The sequence below is a fragment of the Lissotriton helveticus genome, chromosome 2_1 (genome assembly GCF_964261635.1).
Source record: "Lissotriton helveticus chromosome 2_1, aLisHel1.1, whole genome shotgun sequence".
Classification (NCBI taxonomy): domain Eukaryota; kingdom Metazoa; phylum Chordata; class Amphibia; order Caudata; family Salamandridae; genus Lissotriton; species Lissotriton helveticus.
Window position 1 is genome coordinate 1,406,467,410 of NC_136059.1, and position 15,984 is coordinate 1,406,483,393.

Here is a 15,984-nt window from a genome sequence, read left to right on the forward strand (position 1 = left end):
ATTTCGCTGTATCCGTGTCTTTTTTAATATTTTGAAGGATGTCATCCACCATGCGCCCAAAGAGATCCTCCCCATCAAAGGGTAGGTCCAGAATCTTATTTTGGACCTCTGGTCTAAAGGAAGTGGCCCTCAGCTAACCTTGGCGCCTCAAAACTGCTCCTCCTCCAAGGGAACGAAACGCTGTGGTAGCTATGTCCATAGCGCAATCAATAACTTCAGCCGAAGTTCTCTCTCCTTGTAAAACCTTCTTCGCCTCCTGCTTAGAGTCTTCCGGGAGGAGGTCGATATAGGGTGCTACATCACACCATAGCTGTCTGTCATATCTGCCCAGGATGGCAAGGGCATTAGCAGCTCTGACCAGGAGCGCTGACATGGAGGAGAATCTTTTTCCTGCGTTATCTAAACGCCGTCCCTCCCTGTCTGGAGGTGCCGAAATAGGTGCTGCTGGATTTTTTTACTTCTGCTGCGCTGCTTGCGAGATGATGGAGTCCGGTTTAGGATGGCCCAGTAAACACGCTGGAGCGTTTGCAGGTGCCTTATATTTTTTATCCAGCCTCGCAAGTACCGGTGTAACCGTTGCTGGAGTTGTCATGACCTGCAATCCGTCCTTCCATATGTGGTCAATAATTGGTATAGACCGGACTGATCTTTGATATGGCTCTTTAAAGTCATAAAGAAAACATTCTGTTTGAGTTGTTTTCATTGGCAGTTGGAATCTTTTCGCTGCCCTCTCCATTAAGTTGTGGAATACACCAATATCCACCGGTGGAGAATCAGCCGGTACTTGGGTGGGCGAAGGCGGAGAAGGAATCAGATAATCATTCCATTCTCTGTGGGGTTCTGGTAGTTCCCCTTCTTCACGGTCATAATCATCATCTGTTGTCACAGGATCCTGCTGCTGGCGGTTCTGAGGTGTCAGCGGAGCAGTGTCCAGCAGGTTTTCTGTACTGCGGACTGGAGTGGCCGGAATTGAACGAGGACGTGAAGGTGGAATGTTGTGAGAAACTCCTGACGTACGAAACCTCCGTTAATAATCCGCCAACATAGATTGCAAATCCGTCAACATGGATGATGGCATTGCTACCATCTGCTCCTGAGTTTCTTGTTGGTAGCGGTGGTATGTGACACTGTGGTATTCCTCATACCCTTCCTCATCATCCTCATCTTGACATTTCACATGGAGCTCCGATGGGCTTGTGGCACACCCAAAGGGCCCATCATCCTCCTCATCTTCTGACTCTTCTTCCTCCAAAAGGTGCGACGGGACCAATGGAGTAATTTTACTAGGAGAAGTTACTGCTGGCGTGATCTCCTTCCTGCTCTTTTCCGGGGTTTGTCTCGTCGACGAGTCCGTCGACGAGATCGTCGTCGATACCACCGTCGACGAAGCTGTTGTCAGCGCCATAGATTCACTCGTCGCCGACAACATAGTAATCGTCGCTAACGTTCCCGTCGACGATCTCATTGTCATCACCATCGCCGACGATCCCGTCGTCGACACTGCCGTCGTCGTCCTCACCGTCGACGATGTCACCGGCTTCGACACTGTCGTAGTCGACACTCCTGTCGTAGATACCTTCGCTGTCGACGCCTCCGCCGTCGACGATCTCGTTGGCGCTGGCTCCAATACCACTACTGGTAACTCCTGTACCTTAGTCGTCGCCGTACTCGATGATTTCTTCGTCGACCGTCTCGTCGACGCTCCAGTCGACGATGTGGATTGTTTTTACCTTCTCCTCAGGAATACTAGAGGATAGCTTCTTGAATGAAGCTGGAGCTGAGGGTGGTGTATTTGAAGGCTCAGAAGAGGCTCTTTTGGATTCTTTCTCTTTTAAAGTGAGTCCTTTACTCTCCTTTGATTTTTTCTGAGGAGATTTTGAAGGACTACGCCCAGAAGACCCTTGGTTGGTCTTTTTTAGGGCCTTCTCAGGACGGTCCCCTGAGGAATGAGCCTAAGGAGATCTTGACCTTTTTTGAGATCTCCTGGCCTTGATCTTCTGAAGCGAAATTAGCAGGCGTCCTTCACGATCTCTAAGGGTCTTACAAGAGAAAGTGCGACATACCTTGCAATCCTTTGCTTGGTGGTCCGGGTAAAGACAATATATACAGTCTTCATGTGGGTCATCTGTGTAGTCTCTTTTTAGAGCAGGTGGCACAGGCTCTAAACAGACCCTTTTTTCTCCTTTCCAGCCATTTTCAGTAATGTAGATAAGAAATAGATTCTAATTTCTCTAATCCAGAAGAAATAGCCTGAATATGAAGCTTCTACAAAGTTGGAAATCCAGATTTTGAGCAGAGCTTAAAGGAGACTCCCTAGCACAACGTGCCGGTAGAAAATCTGAGGGGCAAGAGGTTCTCCCAGGAGGGTTCTAGAGGGTGAGTGCCTCTGATTGGCTAAGAGAAAAGTTTGGTCCTTTTTTACATAACGAAAGTTATGGGTTGCAAAAGAAAAATGGGCCTAGGCCTGTTTTACAGTTAGCTATACTGCGAACCATTACTTTTTTATGTACCGGAGACTCCCATCTCGACAACGGGATAATGATTCAGGTATGTGAATCTATGAAAGCTCCAATACTGGAGTAACATCACCTTTAAAACCAAAGTTCATACACTGGCATCCTCTTGTTATAGTATCATCAGGTTACTCAGAAAGATTTCATACCTCCTCCCACCACACACTCAGAGGATAGTGGTGCTGTCAATGATTCTTTCCGGTTTAGATCACGGAAATTCCCTTTACCTTGGATGTCCACTTTACGTTTTGAAAACACTTCAAGTAATTCAAAATACAACTACAAGGCTGCTAATTAAGATACAGGGGCATCAATCTGTATCCCAGATCCTTGCTGCCCTGCACTGCGGCTCTCAGTCAAAAAATAATTAAATTTAAGTCATTATGTACTGCCCATAAAGTATACCATAAAAAGACCCTCAAATACCTTTTTCCACGATTCGCCCTTATGTGCCCAGGAGATTACTGAGCTCCTGTTCCCTAAAGTTTGCTGAAATACCAAGGGTACGGAAAGTAAGGAGGGAAGCAGATCCTTCTCTTTTCTAGTGGTACATTTTGGAACGATTTGTCCACTTGGTTGAGGATGACTGAGGATAAAAGTTCCTTTAGGAAGTTATTAAAAGATGTTTGAGTGATTAGGACTTACTAAGTACCCCAGTGGATTCTTGTGCTGGGAGGCTCCGGAACCATAGCCATGAGCTACACAAGCATGTTTTTTGTGTTTCAAATATTTTATTAATTTTTTAAAGAATATAGGAAACCCTAGTAATAAAAGCAGTGTACAAATCAGAGGCCCAACAAAATAAAAGTGTGACAGGTAAAATATTTAATATCTTCATTTGTCTGGACATATGGAAGAGAGAATCAACAAGCGCCATGATATGACATTTGGCAAGAAACACCTCAAAATAACATAATATTATAGTAACATATAGTATCATGCACACTAATGGGGATAGTACTGAATCCTAAAAGTGAATATAATCAGACACTAAGGATGTGTTAGAAGACAAGAAGAGAAGTCCTGTTAAGCAAGGACACTGGAGAAGTTCTATTGGGCCAGAAAGATGGGATTTGCGAAACAGTGAAGAGATGGGAAATAGTTAATTAGGGGGGTGGATGTGCACACCATGGGGGGACAAATGGTATGATGAGAGTGAATAAGCCCGCTTGTGTGTAAGGTAGGAGAGTGGTGAGAAAAATGGTTGTTACATGGTGGATATGAAACGATCAAATGTGGGCTAAATCGATAGGGTAGGGACAGTGTTTCCAGATGAGGTAGTCAAGTTTTTATGCGTGCTTTCAAGATAAATGTGCCCACCACATGTGAGAAGAAACTTTTTTTAGAGTTTCCATTCTAATAAGATGGCCTTGATGGCCACCATCACTATGAGGTCCAACAGCGACAAGTCTTTATCAGGTAAGTCCAGTGGGCGGTTGAGTGCATGCAGGTTCAACAATACAAGAGTCAAAGTTAGAGAAAAGCTCACATTGAAATGGTGATGAGCTGCTAATGAACCTCTGCCCAATATGACGATAGGTACTTGCGCATAAAAGCATGTGTTCAGGGTTACCAGTTGCTTCTTTTCAGGACCAGCAGAGGTCAGATTCACTTAATTTCAATCTGAACAGACTAGGTGGTGTCCAATTTAAGAATTGTGCAGCATAGAACCGTGTCTGGGTCAATGATGGCACCAATTTATTTTTTAGAAGATTGTTGGATATTTTGGCCCAGCTAGAGTTCGGAGTGGTAGAGGGATTTGAGGTTTGAAGATGCCTAGACCAACATTTCTGGTTGGGTGGGGTATTGGTTACTTGTGATTTGAGTAATTCTGTATATTTGGGACACTAAGTGGCCAACTCTACTAGATTGCTGAATACACCAAGATAGACCTGAAGGTAGTAGTGGGTCCAGTTTAGAAAGCTTAGCCTTCCATTAAAAAAAATTTGGAATCCATATTGGATAGGGTGTATTTCTATTGTAGCGAAGCAAAAGCAAGACGGAGGCCATCAGCGAGCAGGTCGGATATTAGGTTGATGCCTTCTGTCACCAAAATAGGACCAACTTTGCCTGAAACAGTTGTTGCTGTTTTAGGATTGTTCCACAGAGAAAGGGCTGTAGATGTATTTAAAATAGGGGACAAAGGTTTATCAGTCATCATGAGAGCACAAATCATATCAAGGAAAATAGGGTTGGAGTGCAGCAACACTAGGGAATGCATTGTCAGTATCGCAGATAGCAAATATGGCGAGATAAGGTAGAGTTCTGCCATGGGCCTGTTGTAGTGGTATTAGTGTCAAACCAGATAGCACGTCGAATAGCAAGAGATGATGTTTGGCAGTTATATCAATTGGGGAGATGGCACCCTCCCATTGAGCATGGCAGTCTGAGCTTCTTTTGGAACAAACTGAATTTCTTTTCATCGCAAAGGAAGTCCGAGGATAGCCGTCAACTGTAGCAAAGAAGGGTGGAGATAAGCGTATTGCAAGCATAATGGACAGAAAGCTCATAAGGGATATAATCGTCACTGGCAAAGTTTCTAGTCTCCCATCACCATGAGATAAGCTCCGGGGACCAGGAGCATAGTAGGTCTTTGAGTTTGTCTAGAGTTTTCCGTTCATTAAAAGATGTTGATTCTGATAGATTATTTGAGAACAAGATGCCTAGGCATTTTATCATTTTTGTCTGCCATTGAAGGCTGAACAGTCCAATATAGGAGGAGTGACAGTGAAGATTGAGCAGTACAACATCCGTCTTTTCTCTATTTAAGGTGTAGCCCGAGAATTCTGCAAAGGACTGAATCAAGGAGATAATGTTGGGGATCGTTATATCAGGATGTAAGTATATTGTCTGCATAAGAAACCATTTTGAAAGTGAGGGAGCCCAAGATTGACATCTTTAATATCCGCATTATGATTAATCATGATCAGTAGTAGGTCTATTGCTAGGAGGAATAGTTGGGGAGATAGGGGACATACTCAGCGAGTGCCCTGGTATTGGGAGTAGAGAATGCCCCGTTGATTTCAATACTAGCTCTGGGTTCGGCATATAGGGACTTGACCATGGAGGAGGAGAACTCACCAAGTTACATCTGTCCAAGGTCGCCTCAAGAAATGGCCAACATACTTTATCGAAAGTCTTTTCGGCATCTAACGCAATAGCCACAGTAGCCAGAAACTGGTGAAGGGAGGCTTTGTCGACTATGTGGCAAAAAAGACTGGTTGGTCACACGCTAATCTGCCTTTAACAAACTCGGATTTGGATGGATGAACCACTTTAGGTATCAGATTCTAACCATTTGGCTAGAATTATCGCATAGATTTTATAAGTATGTTTGAAGTGAATTTAATTGACTCTTGCTGTTCAGCATTACAGAGTGTCTGCAAATATTGCATGTTAAGTAGTCTATTTAATTTGATCGGTAATTGACAATGTTTTAATGTTACTGCAAACGAACTGCACTAACAGGCCCAAAAATTACACCATGCCATCACAACTATGCAAGGCAACTCGTTAGTAAAAGATAAAAACATCTCATGATGATTTCCTAAGCTCCCATAAGTCAAATGCAAATGAATATTTAAGATTCAACGGTTTAATTAAAAAAAAATGCCAGTGACATACTACAGAGGAAGCTAAAAATCCGTCCCAATGCTAAACAATGAAAAATGAAACCATTCAATTGCTGCTTATAGCTTTAGTGGAGGGCCTCCTGGAGTTGCCTGTTAAACTGCCACCCTTGGTCCAATGACTAAGGTTTGGTCTTCACACATCATTGGCAGATAAAGCTGAAAAAACAAACTGCAAAAACCCTGAATAACAGATGAGAATGACAAGCAGAGGTGGTACATGTGCTTGAGCAAAGACCACGAGGCAATAATGACGAGTATACTGCCCCAAGCACTTCAGTGTGTTTAATTTTAGGAATTTCTCCAATAGCCGTTCAACATTATGCAACTGTACCATACAATATTTTCTCAAAATATTTTTATGATTTGACTGGGAAACTGCGTGGGAAGCTGCAAAGTCCGGGATAACAAAATCTGCATCTGGTGAAAACACTCCAAAGATCTAGTTATTACTCCATAGAAATGTACTTATGTTTTATTTTGGAACAACACAAAGGTGATCTACAATGATGATGGCCAAATCACCAAAAGCAAAAGGGGAAAAACTCAGAAGAGCTATTAAGAAATTCATGGGAGGCGAGGGAAATCATATACAGCTTTAGCTCTGGTGGTGCAGATTAGGTTTGAGAAAATGGTACTATGTCACAGGATTTTCAAGAGTGAAATCTAATTACAACATCTAACAAACAACATTGCAACACAGGTTTGCGGAAAAAACTAACAATTATCATTGGGGGGTTTCGGAGGAGATATCAAATATGGACAGGGAGAAACAGCCTAATGTTACATGAATGCTGCCTGCTATATTGACTATCCTTCTACTTTATGTTTGTTTGAAATTCCGAGGAAAAGACAGGACGGTTAGCGGTTGCAATTGATTTTTCTGTCCTAACCAAAAAGAAACTACATTTTTAGCAATTAGCCTCCTTTAGTTTCTGGCACTTCCCTGCTTAGCTGTCAGATAAAGGAGAGCAAGTGAGCGACTGCTGAATTGGCAATGTACATATTGTAATATAACAAATGGCAACATCCAGAAATAAAGACACATAACAAAACAATTGGTTTTGCACATACTGACGAAGATTTGAGAAATTACTAAGAGCCCTAGAAGACCAACAGAAGAAACAAGGCACGTCTAATAAGTGTGGTATACAACTTTGAACACTTTGCATTTGTTACTGTTATGTGCTGCTTACCTGCATATCAAGCTCGTGGCACCTCTGAGCAATCTCTTCCTTTGCTGCTAAAGCGTCATTAAGTTCTTCAGTTGTCTTCTTTAGCTAAGGGATACACAAACCAACAAAATGTATCCAACTTAAACGTACGTTCTAAATAAAAAAACAGAAGTGTATTTCTATAATGTCAGTTCTGAACAATCATTCACTGTACAAGAATTCTGTCATCTGTGTCAGGAGTAGTTGAGCCTATGAGTGGGCCTGACCGGCATTAGAAGGAAATCCCAAATCATCTTAGTGATGACATTATCACATCCAATTCTGAAAGGTCGGGTGGTTGAATACATCTTATTTATGAATGTCTGCCTTTTCCCTTTGTGGAGCTCTGGTAGGTAGCACATGAATCTCAGAAAAGCAACTAAGTGACATAACAAGGGTTGCAAGCACATTAATTAACCTTTTTTTAAAGGGACTCTTACACAAATGAATCCAAGAAAATAGCAAGTTGGGTTAGGTGGAAAAAAAGCAAAAAACGAATATCCCTAAAGAACAAGTTACTTACCTTTGTTAAGGCTTTTTTTGATGGATAAAGTATCTTCATGCGGATTCCTCACCTTTTAAATATCCTCATGCACCTGCTTGGATGGAAACTTTCTTGACATTTCTCCCACATCGAGGGGCGTCCACCTCTACACGGTTCCGCACGCAGCACTGCGTGACTTCACCGGAGCCATAAAGAACCTCTGCCGGTGTCGACACATTTTGGCAGTTACACCACCTTGCTCACACGACGTAGGCACCACTTAGCATGTAACTTAAATAGCCATGTATACCAAGTACGACGGCATGGATAAAATAGAAACACACTGCGTTCCTATTTTTATCTTAAGAAAAGGTGCTCAATGCAAATATAAATTATATTGAAATAAATATTGTACACTTTCCAAACATATTTGTATAAATATATACCTCAACTGTATTTAGGAAAAATATTGTACATATAAACAAGCAAAACTTCAAATCCAGTGTGTCTTTTAAATTCACCCCAATTGGTTATTGCCTAAGGTTTGTCATAACAGTCTAGTGCCTTAATTCCATCTGATATGGTAAGGACAAACTAAAAACGCCAAGTATTACAAACATCTCGCAAACGGGTAAGCTATCTAAACAATCAAAGAAGATTATACTCAGTTCATCAAAAACATACTTAAATAGATCAGATTAATTCCATATCCCAAGTGGGTAAATATTTCAATGTTTCAATAGTAAATAAATCAATCCTCCTTCAGTGTCTTACACTAAATACAAGTCCTACTCAGTCTTCTAAGTCCAACATATCCTAAAGCACCACCTTCATTGATCTAAACACTGGATGCACAAATTAAAAATAAGAATACAATTAAGATAATTGTGTACTCAGCTTTCAATATATGACTATCTACTCATTGCTATTATGGAGTCAGGTCAGCACTGAATCGTGAGACTATCTCACTGATGAACATGTAATTCCTCATCAGAATTTAAACCATTCGGTAGTTTGCTGTTTAAGATGAACAAGTTACTTACCTTTGGTAACAATATATCTGTAAGAGGCATATAATAGTTATAGATTCCTTCCCTTAGAATTACCCCAGGCATCAGACTAGATCCTGATAAGTTATTTTGTAGCAGTATCCCTGCGCGTTGGTAGGTGGCGTTGGTCGACTCTGCGTCGTGATCGCCGGGATGATGTCGCAGTATCTACTAAGACGCCGCCCTCACGTCAGTTCTTTACATGACATTCCATGGCATAAGCGCAGAGCCACGCAAGACACTAACTACTGGTGCACAAAACTAGGGCCATGAAAGGGAGTCCCTTACCCTAGAAGTCAATTCGCAGAATGGGGAGGATGGGTGAGGCGGTAAGAAATGTATAACTAAAATAGGTCACTTACAGATATAACGTTTCCAAAGGTAAGTGACTTGTTCATATGAAAGAGACAATTAGTTATAGATTCCTTACCTTAGAAAAGATAACCCAGCAATAGCAAGCCCGGAGGTGGGTTTGGATACTAAGTTCACACCAGAAAGTCCTGAAAAACTGAACGGCCAAAGAAGCTGCCTCTCTGGACTTGGCTGTCTAAGCAGTAGTGTTTTGTGAACGTGTGCAGGGATGCACATGTGGCAGCCTGGCTGATGTCACTGAGGGGGGACTACACGTCCCAAAGCAGTAGTGGCTGTTGTCGTCCTGGTGGAATGGGCGCGCAGTCCTACCAGAGGTTCCTTCTTTTCCAAGGAATAACACATTTTGATGCAAAGAACGATCCACTGGAAGATGGTCCGATTTTGCACGTCTCCACCTTTCTTGGCACTCACGTAGCCAACAAAGAGCTGCTTGCCCTCACTGATTTTTTGTGTGCGATCCAGACAGAAAGAAAGGTTTTGGATCCAGGCGGTGGGCCTCTCTTCCTCCTTTGAAGGACGGGGGCGGGAAGAAGTTGGGCAAAGTGATAGTCTGGCCAATGTGTAAAGAGGTAACCACTTTGAGGAGAACAGAAGGTAGAGTTTGAAGGACAACCTTGTCCAGATGAACAGCAAGGAAAGGAGGCTTAGAAGACAGAGCCTGGAGGTCACTCACCCTGCGAGCAGTTTTTAAAGTTAAAAGCTTGAGAGGACAATTATGTAGTAGCTCGAAAGGAGCGCATATAAGGTAAGTCAAAACCAGATTCAAGTCCCACTGGGGCAACACGAAAGGAACAGGAGGTAAGAGACGAGTAATGCCCATAAGAAATCCATTTACAATAGGGGACTTGAAAAGAGAAGGCTGATCAGGAAGCCAAAGAAAGGCTGAAATAGCAGATAGGTAGCCCATAAGAGTGCCCAGAGCAGAGTCCTGCTGGGCCAAAGAAAGAAGGAACAAAAGAACCTCAGAAAGAGAAGCAGAAAGGGGATCCACAGCTTTTGCTGTGTACCATACCACAAATATGTTCCATCTACAGGCGTGTACTGTTTTAATAGAGGGACGCCTGGCTGCCAAGATAACATTACAGACTTCGGGAGGAAGGTTGAAATATGTTATAGGTTCGGTTGGAGAACTGTTCTCTGCTGCTGTGACAAAAGATCCTCCCTAAGAGGCAGACTGAAATGAGGATCGATGGCCATGTGTAGGAGCTCGGGATACCAGACTCTCCATGCCCAATCCGGAGCCACACAAATGACTTGGGGCCCAGTCGCACTTGATTTTCAGCACTCTGGGCACAAGTGGTATAGGAGGAAAGGTGTACAGAAGACCGCAACTCCACGTGTGACGAAAAGCACTGCCTAGTGAGTGCCGCCTTGGAAATTTCAACGCGCAGAACTGCTGACATTCTGTGTTCTCAACGGTGGCAAATTGATCTAACCAAGGTTCTCCCCACTGCTGAAAGAGACCTTGCACCACCTCCAAGGGAAGACGCAATTCGTGATCTATCATGCATCTGAGGCCGAGTTCGTCCACCCTGGCATTCAGGGAACCTGCCAGGTGTTGAACCACCAGAGATATGCCCTGGTGTTCCAGCCATGTCCAAAGGCGGAGAGCCTCTTGACAGAGGGTACACCACCCCACCCCGCACTGTTTTTTGCCGTACCACATGGAGGTGGTGTTGTCCGTGACCCACTGCACTACCCTTCCCTTGACAGAGGGAAGGAATGCCTTCAGTGCAAGATGAATTGCCCAGAGCTCTAGAAGGTTGATGTGGAGTCCGAACTCTGCCGGAGACCAGAGGTATCTGATCTCCGCCTCTCCCATGTGGCCGCCCAACCCCAGAAGTGATGCATCTGTCACCACTGTGAACTCTGGTTGGGGAAGGGAGAGGGATCTGCCAGTGACCCAATCCTAGTTCACTAGCCACCACTTCAACTGGTGTGCAGTGCCCTCCGAGATCTGGACGCAATCGGAAAGATTCCCCTGATGCTGTGCCCACTGGAACTTCAGGTCCCACTGCAGAGCCCGCATGTGGCACCTGGCATGATCCACTAGCAGGATGCAGGAGGCCACGAGGCCCAGCAACGTCAGTCATTCTGACCGAAACCCCGGATAGAGGCTGAAAGATCAGAATCATAGCCGTAATATCCCGGACTTGCTACTCAGGAGGTTAGGCCCGAAACCGAGCTATGTCCAGAACCGCTCCGATGAAAAGGAGCATCTGAGAAGGGTTCAGACTTAGGCACGTTGATTGTGAACCTCAGCGAATGCAGGAGGTCTGCCGTAGTCTGGAGATGGGCGGCGGAAGCCTGGGGCGAGCCTGCCTTAAATAGCCAGTCGTCGAGATAGGAGAAGACTGGAACTCCTGATCTGTCCAGATGAGCTGCAACCACTGCAATCACTTTCATGAACACACGAGGGGCGCTGGTAAGGCCAAAGGGGAGCATGGTAAACTGTAAGTGCTCGTGGCCTACCGTGAACCGTAGATAACTCCTGTGGGCCAGCAGGACTGGGATATGGAAATAGGTGTCCTGCAAGTGCAATGCTACTATCCAGTCTCCCGGGTCGAGGGCAGACAAGACCTGAGCAAACGTCAACATTTTGAACTCCTCCATCCGGAGGAAGCGGTTGACGTTCCTGAGTTCCAAGGTAGGACGCAGGCCTTTGTCCTTCTTAGGCACCAGAACGTAGTGGGAATAATGAACGAATGTTAGATTTATAAAGCGCTAACTTAGCCCTAGGGCGTCAAGGCGCTGCAAAGGACCGTTGTACCAACCGAATAATATAATCATACTGAAGTCTGTGTAAAAAGCCAGGTTTTCAAGGCCTTGAGGAAAAGAGATTGTGACACTTGACCAGATAGACCATCAGGGAGAGAGTTCCACAACCTGGCAGTGGAAAAGGCTCTCCCTCCCCATCTAACCTTTCCAAAACTAGGGACTATTAACAGATTCTTGCTAGCCGACCTAAGCTGCTTAGTCAGGGCATAGCGCTAGGGCCTCGCTTTAATGGCCTCAGGGCCTAGGCCATAGTAAACGTTATGGGTCAGGCACAGAGTCTTAAAGCGAATTCTTCATGCGAGGTAGCCAGTGCAACAAGATGAGGAAAGCCGAGACTGAGTGGTATTACGGCAGATCCATCACCAGCCTCGCTGCGGCATTCTGCACTAGCTGCAGCCGTCGCACCAAGCCGTTTGTTAATGCCCAAATAGAGGGCATTACAATAGTAGAGTCTGGACATTATTAAGGCAATACCTGCCTGCTTTCAAGAAACAAACGAAAGGAACTGGGAGATTTTTCTAGGGAGCCTGATTATCCCAAAACAGGTGGACACTGTTCTACTAATCTGTAAAATTAGGGAAAGAGATGTGTCCACTATAACCCCTAGATTGTTCCCATGGGGATACAGGAGATGGGTAGCTGCCAAGTGTGTCAGGCCACCAGTCGTTCGACCAGATGTCGTGGTGGTTACCAAAAATCAAGATCTCAGTTATTTCCGATTAAGTTTAAGATAGTTTTAAACCATCTAGGATGAGACTGCCTGCAAGCAGTTTTTTAAATTTGAGGCAGATTCCCTAATGCTGTGGGTAATGGACACCTTAATTTGTGTGTAGTCAGCATAAGACAGCACCTCAAATACAAAGGATCTCACAACCTTGGCCAGCGGGGCAACATAGATGTTAAAAAGTGTTGGGCTTAAGGAGGAGCCCTGCGGAACTCCACATATCATGGGATTAAAAGCCGGGTAGAATTGGCCCATTTTCACTATCTGTGCCCGCTCACTGAGGAAGGAGGCAAGAAGTCCAAGAGCCGTGCCACCGATCCCTATCTCCTTGAGGCGTTTCACCAGCCTCAAAGGAGATAGGGTATCAAAAGCTGCTGTAAGGTCAAGAAGAACCAGCAGGGTAGTATACTTTCCATCAACCTGGACCCGGACGTGGTCAAAAACAGCAGTTAGTGCTGACTCCGTGCTATGATGGCTTCTATAACCATGTTGCAAGCCATCAAGCAACTGGTAGTCAATTAGATAAGAGCTAAGGTGAGAGTTCAGGTATCTTTTCAAAATCTTGGCTGGGACAGGTAGCAAGGAAACGGGGCGATAATTTTTTTATTCCATTGGGGCCAGAGAAGGCTTGTTTAAAAGCGGTTTGACCACAGCGGTATTCCAAGGGGTGGGACACTGTCCCTCTGAAATAGCTACATTTAGAACTGAGAATAGCAGCCGCGACCTACTTCTGTGTCAGGAACTCACTCGATAGCCCCCTTGGCCAAGGGAGCCAAAACTTCCTGTTTGGAGAAGGACCAAGTGATCCTCTGACATATGATGGAATTGAGGTGTAATGGATGGAGGGGTAGTCTCGAAGCAGAGGGCGCAGCCCCTTCGGACTATCTGCAAAACCCACTTGTCTGATGTGATGGTTTTCCAGTGGGGGAGGTGATGGCAGATCCTGGTGGCCCTGAAAGGACAGACTAGGAGGGTTTGGAGGCTGCTGTAGAGGGGCGTTGATGGACTGGCCCGCCCGCTGGCCCTATGACCCACAATGCTGGGTCCCATGTCCCCGGCCGCGCAGGGGCTGAACAGTTTGCGCAGACCTGTGACTCTTGGCGGGCGTGGTGGGGCACCCCTTCCGTAGTCACAAAAGGGGCGAAAAGCAGACTGTGCGGGGTGAGAGGTGGTAGCTAGGCCCAAGGATCTGGCCGTAGTCTTAGAATCCTTAAAGCCTTCGAACGCGTTGTCCGCTTTGTCGCCAAAAAAGCGATGGCAATCAAAGGGCATGTCCAAAAGAGTCGATTGGCCATCACCCGAAAAGCCAGTGGACCTTAGCCAGGTGTAGCGTCGGAGGGCTACTAACCTCAAAATTGTTCTTCCTAGCTAATCGGGGGTATTCAGCCCACATCTATGGGCAAACTTCACTGCATCTCTACCCTTAGCAACTGCGCGGGAGAGAGTGGCCTGGGCCTCCTTCGGGCATAGAGGCACCACCTGCGCAACCGTATCCCACACAGAGTGGGAATTAGGGCCCAAAAGACATGCAGTGTTACCGGATCGCAGTCTCAAGTTGGCGGAAGAAATTATCTTTTTCCCAATATGGTTCAACTTTTTGGATTCCCTATCTGGGGGAGAATTAGCGAATGCGCCTTTAGAAGAAGAGGCTTGGACCACCAAGCTCTCTGGGGTAGGGTGTTGGGAGAGGAGAAGTGGGTCGCCCAGGGCCGGGCAGTGGCATTGGGCAATCATCCTATCCACAAGAGCTCCTGTGATGGGCTTGGACCAGGTGCCCAGAAGGATGTCAGTAAGGGACTCATTGAACAGCAGGAGGGGCTCCGAAGAGGCCGCTGCAAGCACCTCGGTCAGGAGGTTAGTCCTACCCACCACTGTAGGAAGCTCAAGGTTCAAGGCCTCAGTCACACTACGCAACACCACTGCGTAGCCACGGTATGGGGAGAAAGCATACCAGGCTCGGGCAAAGTATCCAGACCACTGGCATTACAACTCCTCTCCAGTCCGGTTCACTCAAATGGTCAGCTAAAGGGTCATCAGACCCCTCCCAGTCCTCCTCTTCCTCTTCTGGCTGCCTCAAGGAGCTAAGGAACGCCAGGATAGAACACTGGCACAAAAGTACCACTCGACATGGGATCTGGCATTCGTTGACGCCGGTCCGGCTCCAACTCCAGGTCAGGACGGAGGCCGGGGTCGACGCCGGCAAGGGACACAACAGGCGTCGGAGGGGGCGGTGGTGTTGTCAGTGGATTTGATGCCTAAGGAGGTGTCCTAAGGTCGACGGGTGCCGATCCGGATCCAGGCCTTGATACTGGGGGACCCTGCGGTGCCAGGACAGAAGCAGCCTAGAAGGTCTAGAGCCCCTAGCCGAGTCCACGGAGCCCAAAGACGCACCAGCAGAGTTGGGCTGCCCAAAATCGAGTAAAGGGCTTCGTAAAAACTACAACGTTGGGCAGGGGTCGCTCCGGCTCTTGGAAAGGGAGGGGAGGGAGGCTTGGAGTCGACCCAACAGGCTCCGCAGGCGGAGCCGGACAGCTACAGTCTGGATCCCGTGTAGCGTCGGCCGACGGATGGAGAGAACGCGAAGAGCGACTATGCTTCCTCGCCATCTTCTTGTGCTTTGACTTACCCGAAGACAAAGACTTTGACGATGAGTGGTGGTGATGGGTCTGCGATCGGTTCCACGACCTCCCTCTCGAGTGGCTCAAAGCGTACTGCCGGGCCTCAAGAAGCTTTTGGGACCGCTCCCGTAAAGACTGCACGCTAATGGCCCGGCAGTCAGAGCACAACTTTGGATCGTGGTCGCGCTCCAAACACCAAAAGCACACGAGGTGTCGGTCCGTAACCGACATCAATTTGCGACAGGAGTCGCAAGCCTTGAATCCGGTCCGAGGACGGGACATCCCTACATACACCAGGAGTCGCATGACTAAGAGAAGTCGACAAAAGTCGAAAAAAAATAGTAGTCAAAAAGTGACCGCTCTCTCTGGATCTGCACTGGCTGGAGCGAAAAAGGAAAGAACTAGTGTCCGCGAGCGTGGATGGCAGGCTAAGTAGATACTGCGACGTCATCCCTGCGATCACAACACCGAATGCGGAGTTGACTGACGCCAGCTACCGACGCGCAGGGGTACTGCTACGAATACATTTCTAGGGATCAAGTCGGACATCTATGGGCAGTTCTAAGGCAAAGAAACTGGAGTTCCATGTTGCCTCATTTGACA

At 46.2% G+C, this 15,984-nt stretch overlaps 1 protein-coding gene across 3 annotated transcripts in view; it reads right to left on the reverse strand.

Moving 5' to 3' along the window:
* The window catches only part of HOOK3 (hook microtubule tethering protein 3), a 1,014,571-nt gene that overhangs the window by 588,235 nt on the left and 410,352 nt on the right, over window positions 1–15,984 (reverse strand). For all 3 annotated transcript variants that reach the window (XM_078676339.1, XM_078676338.1, XM_078676340.1), the window contains exon 8: window positions 7,339–7,422. In XM_078676339.1, coding sequence (XP_078532465.1) covers window positions 7,339–7,422 — 84 coding nt within the window. The remainder of the gene's footprint in view (window positions 1–7,338; window positions 7,423–15,984) is intronic.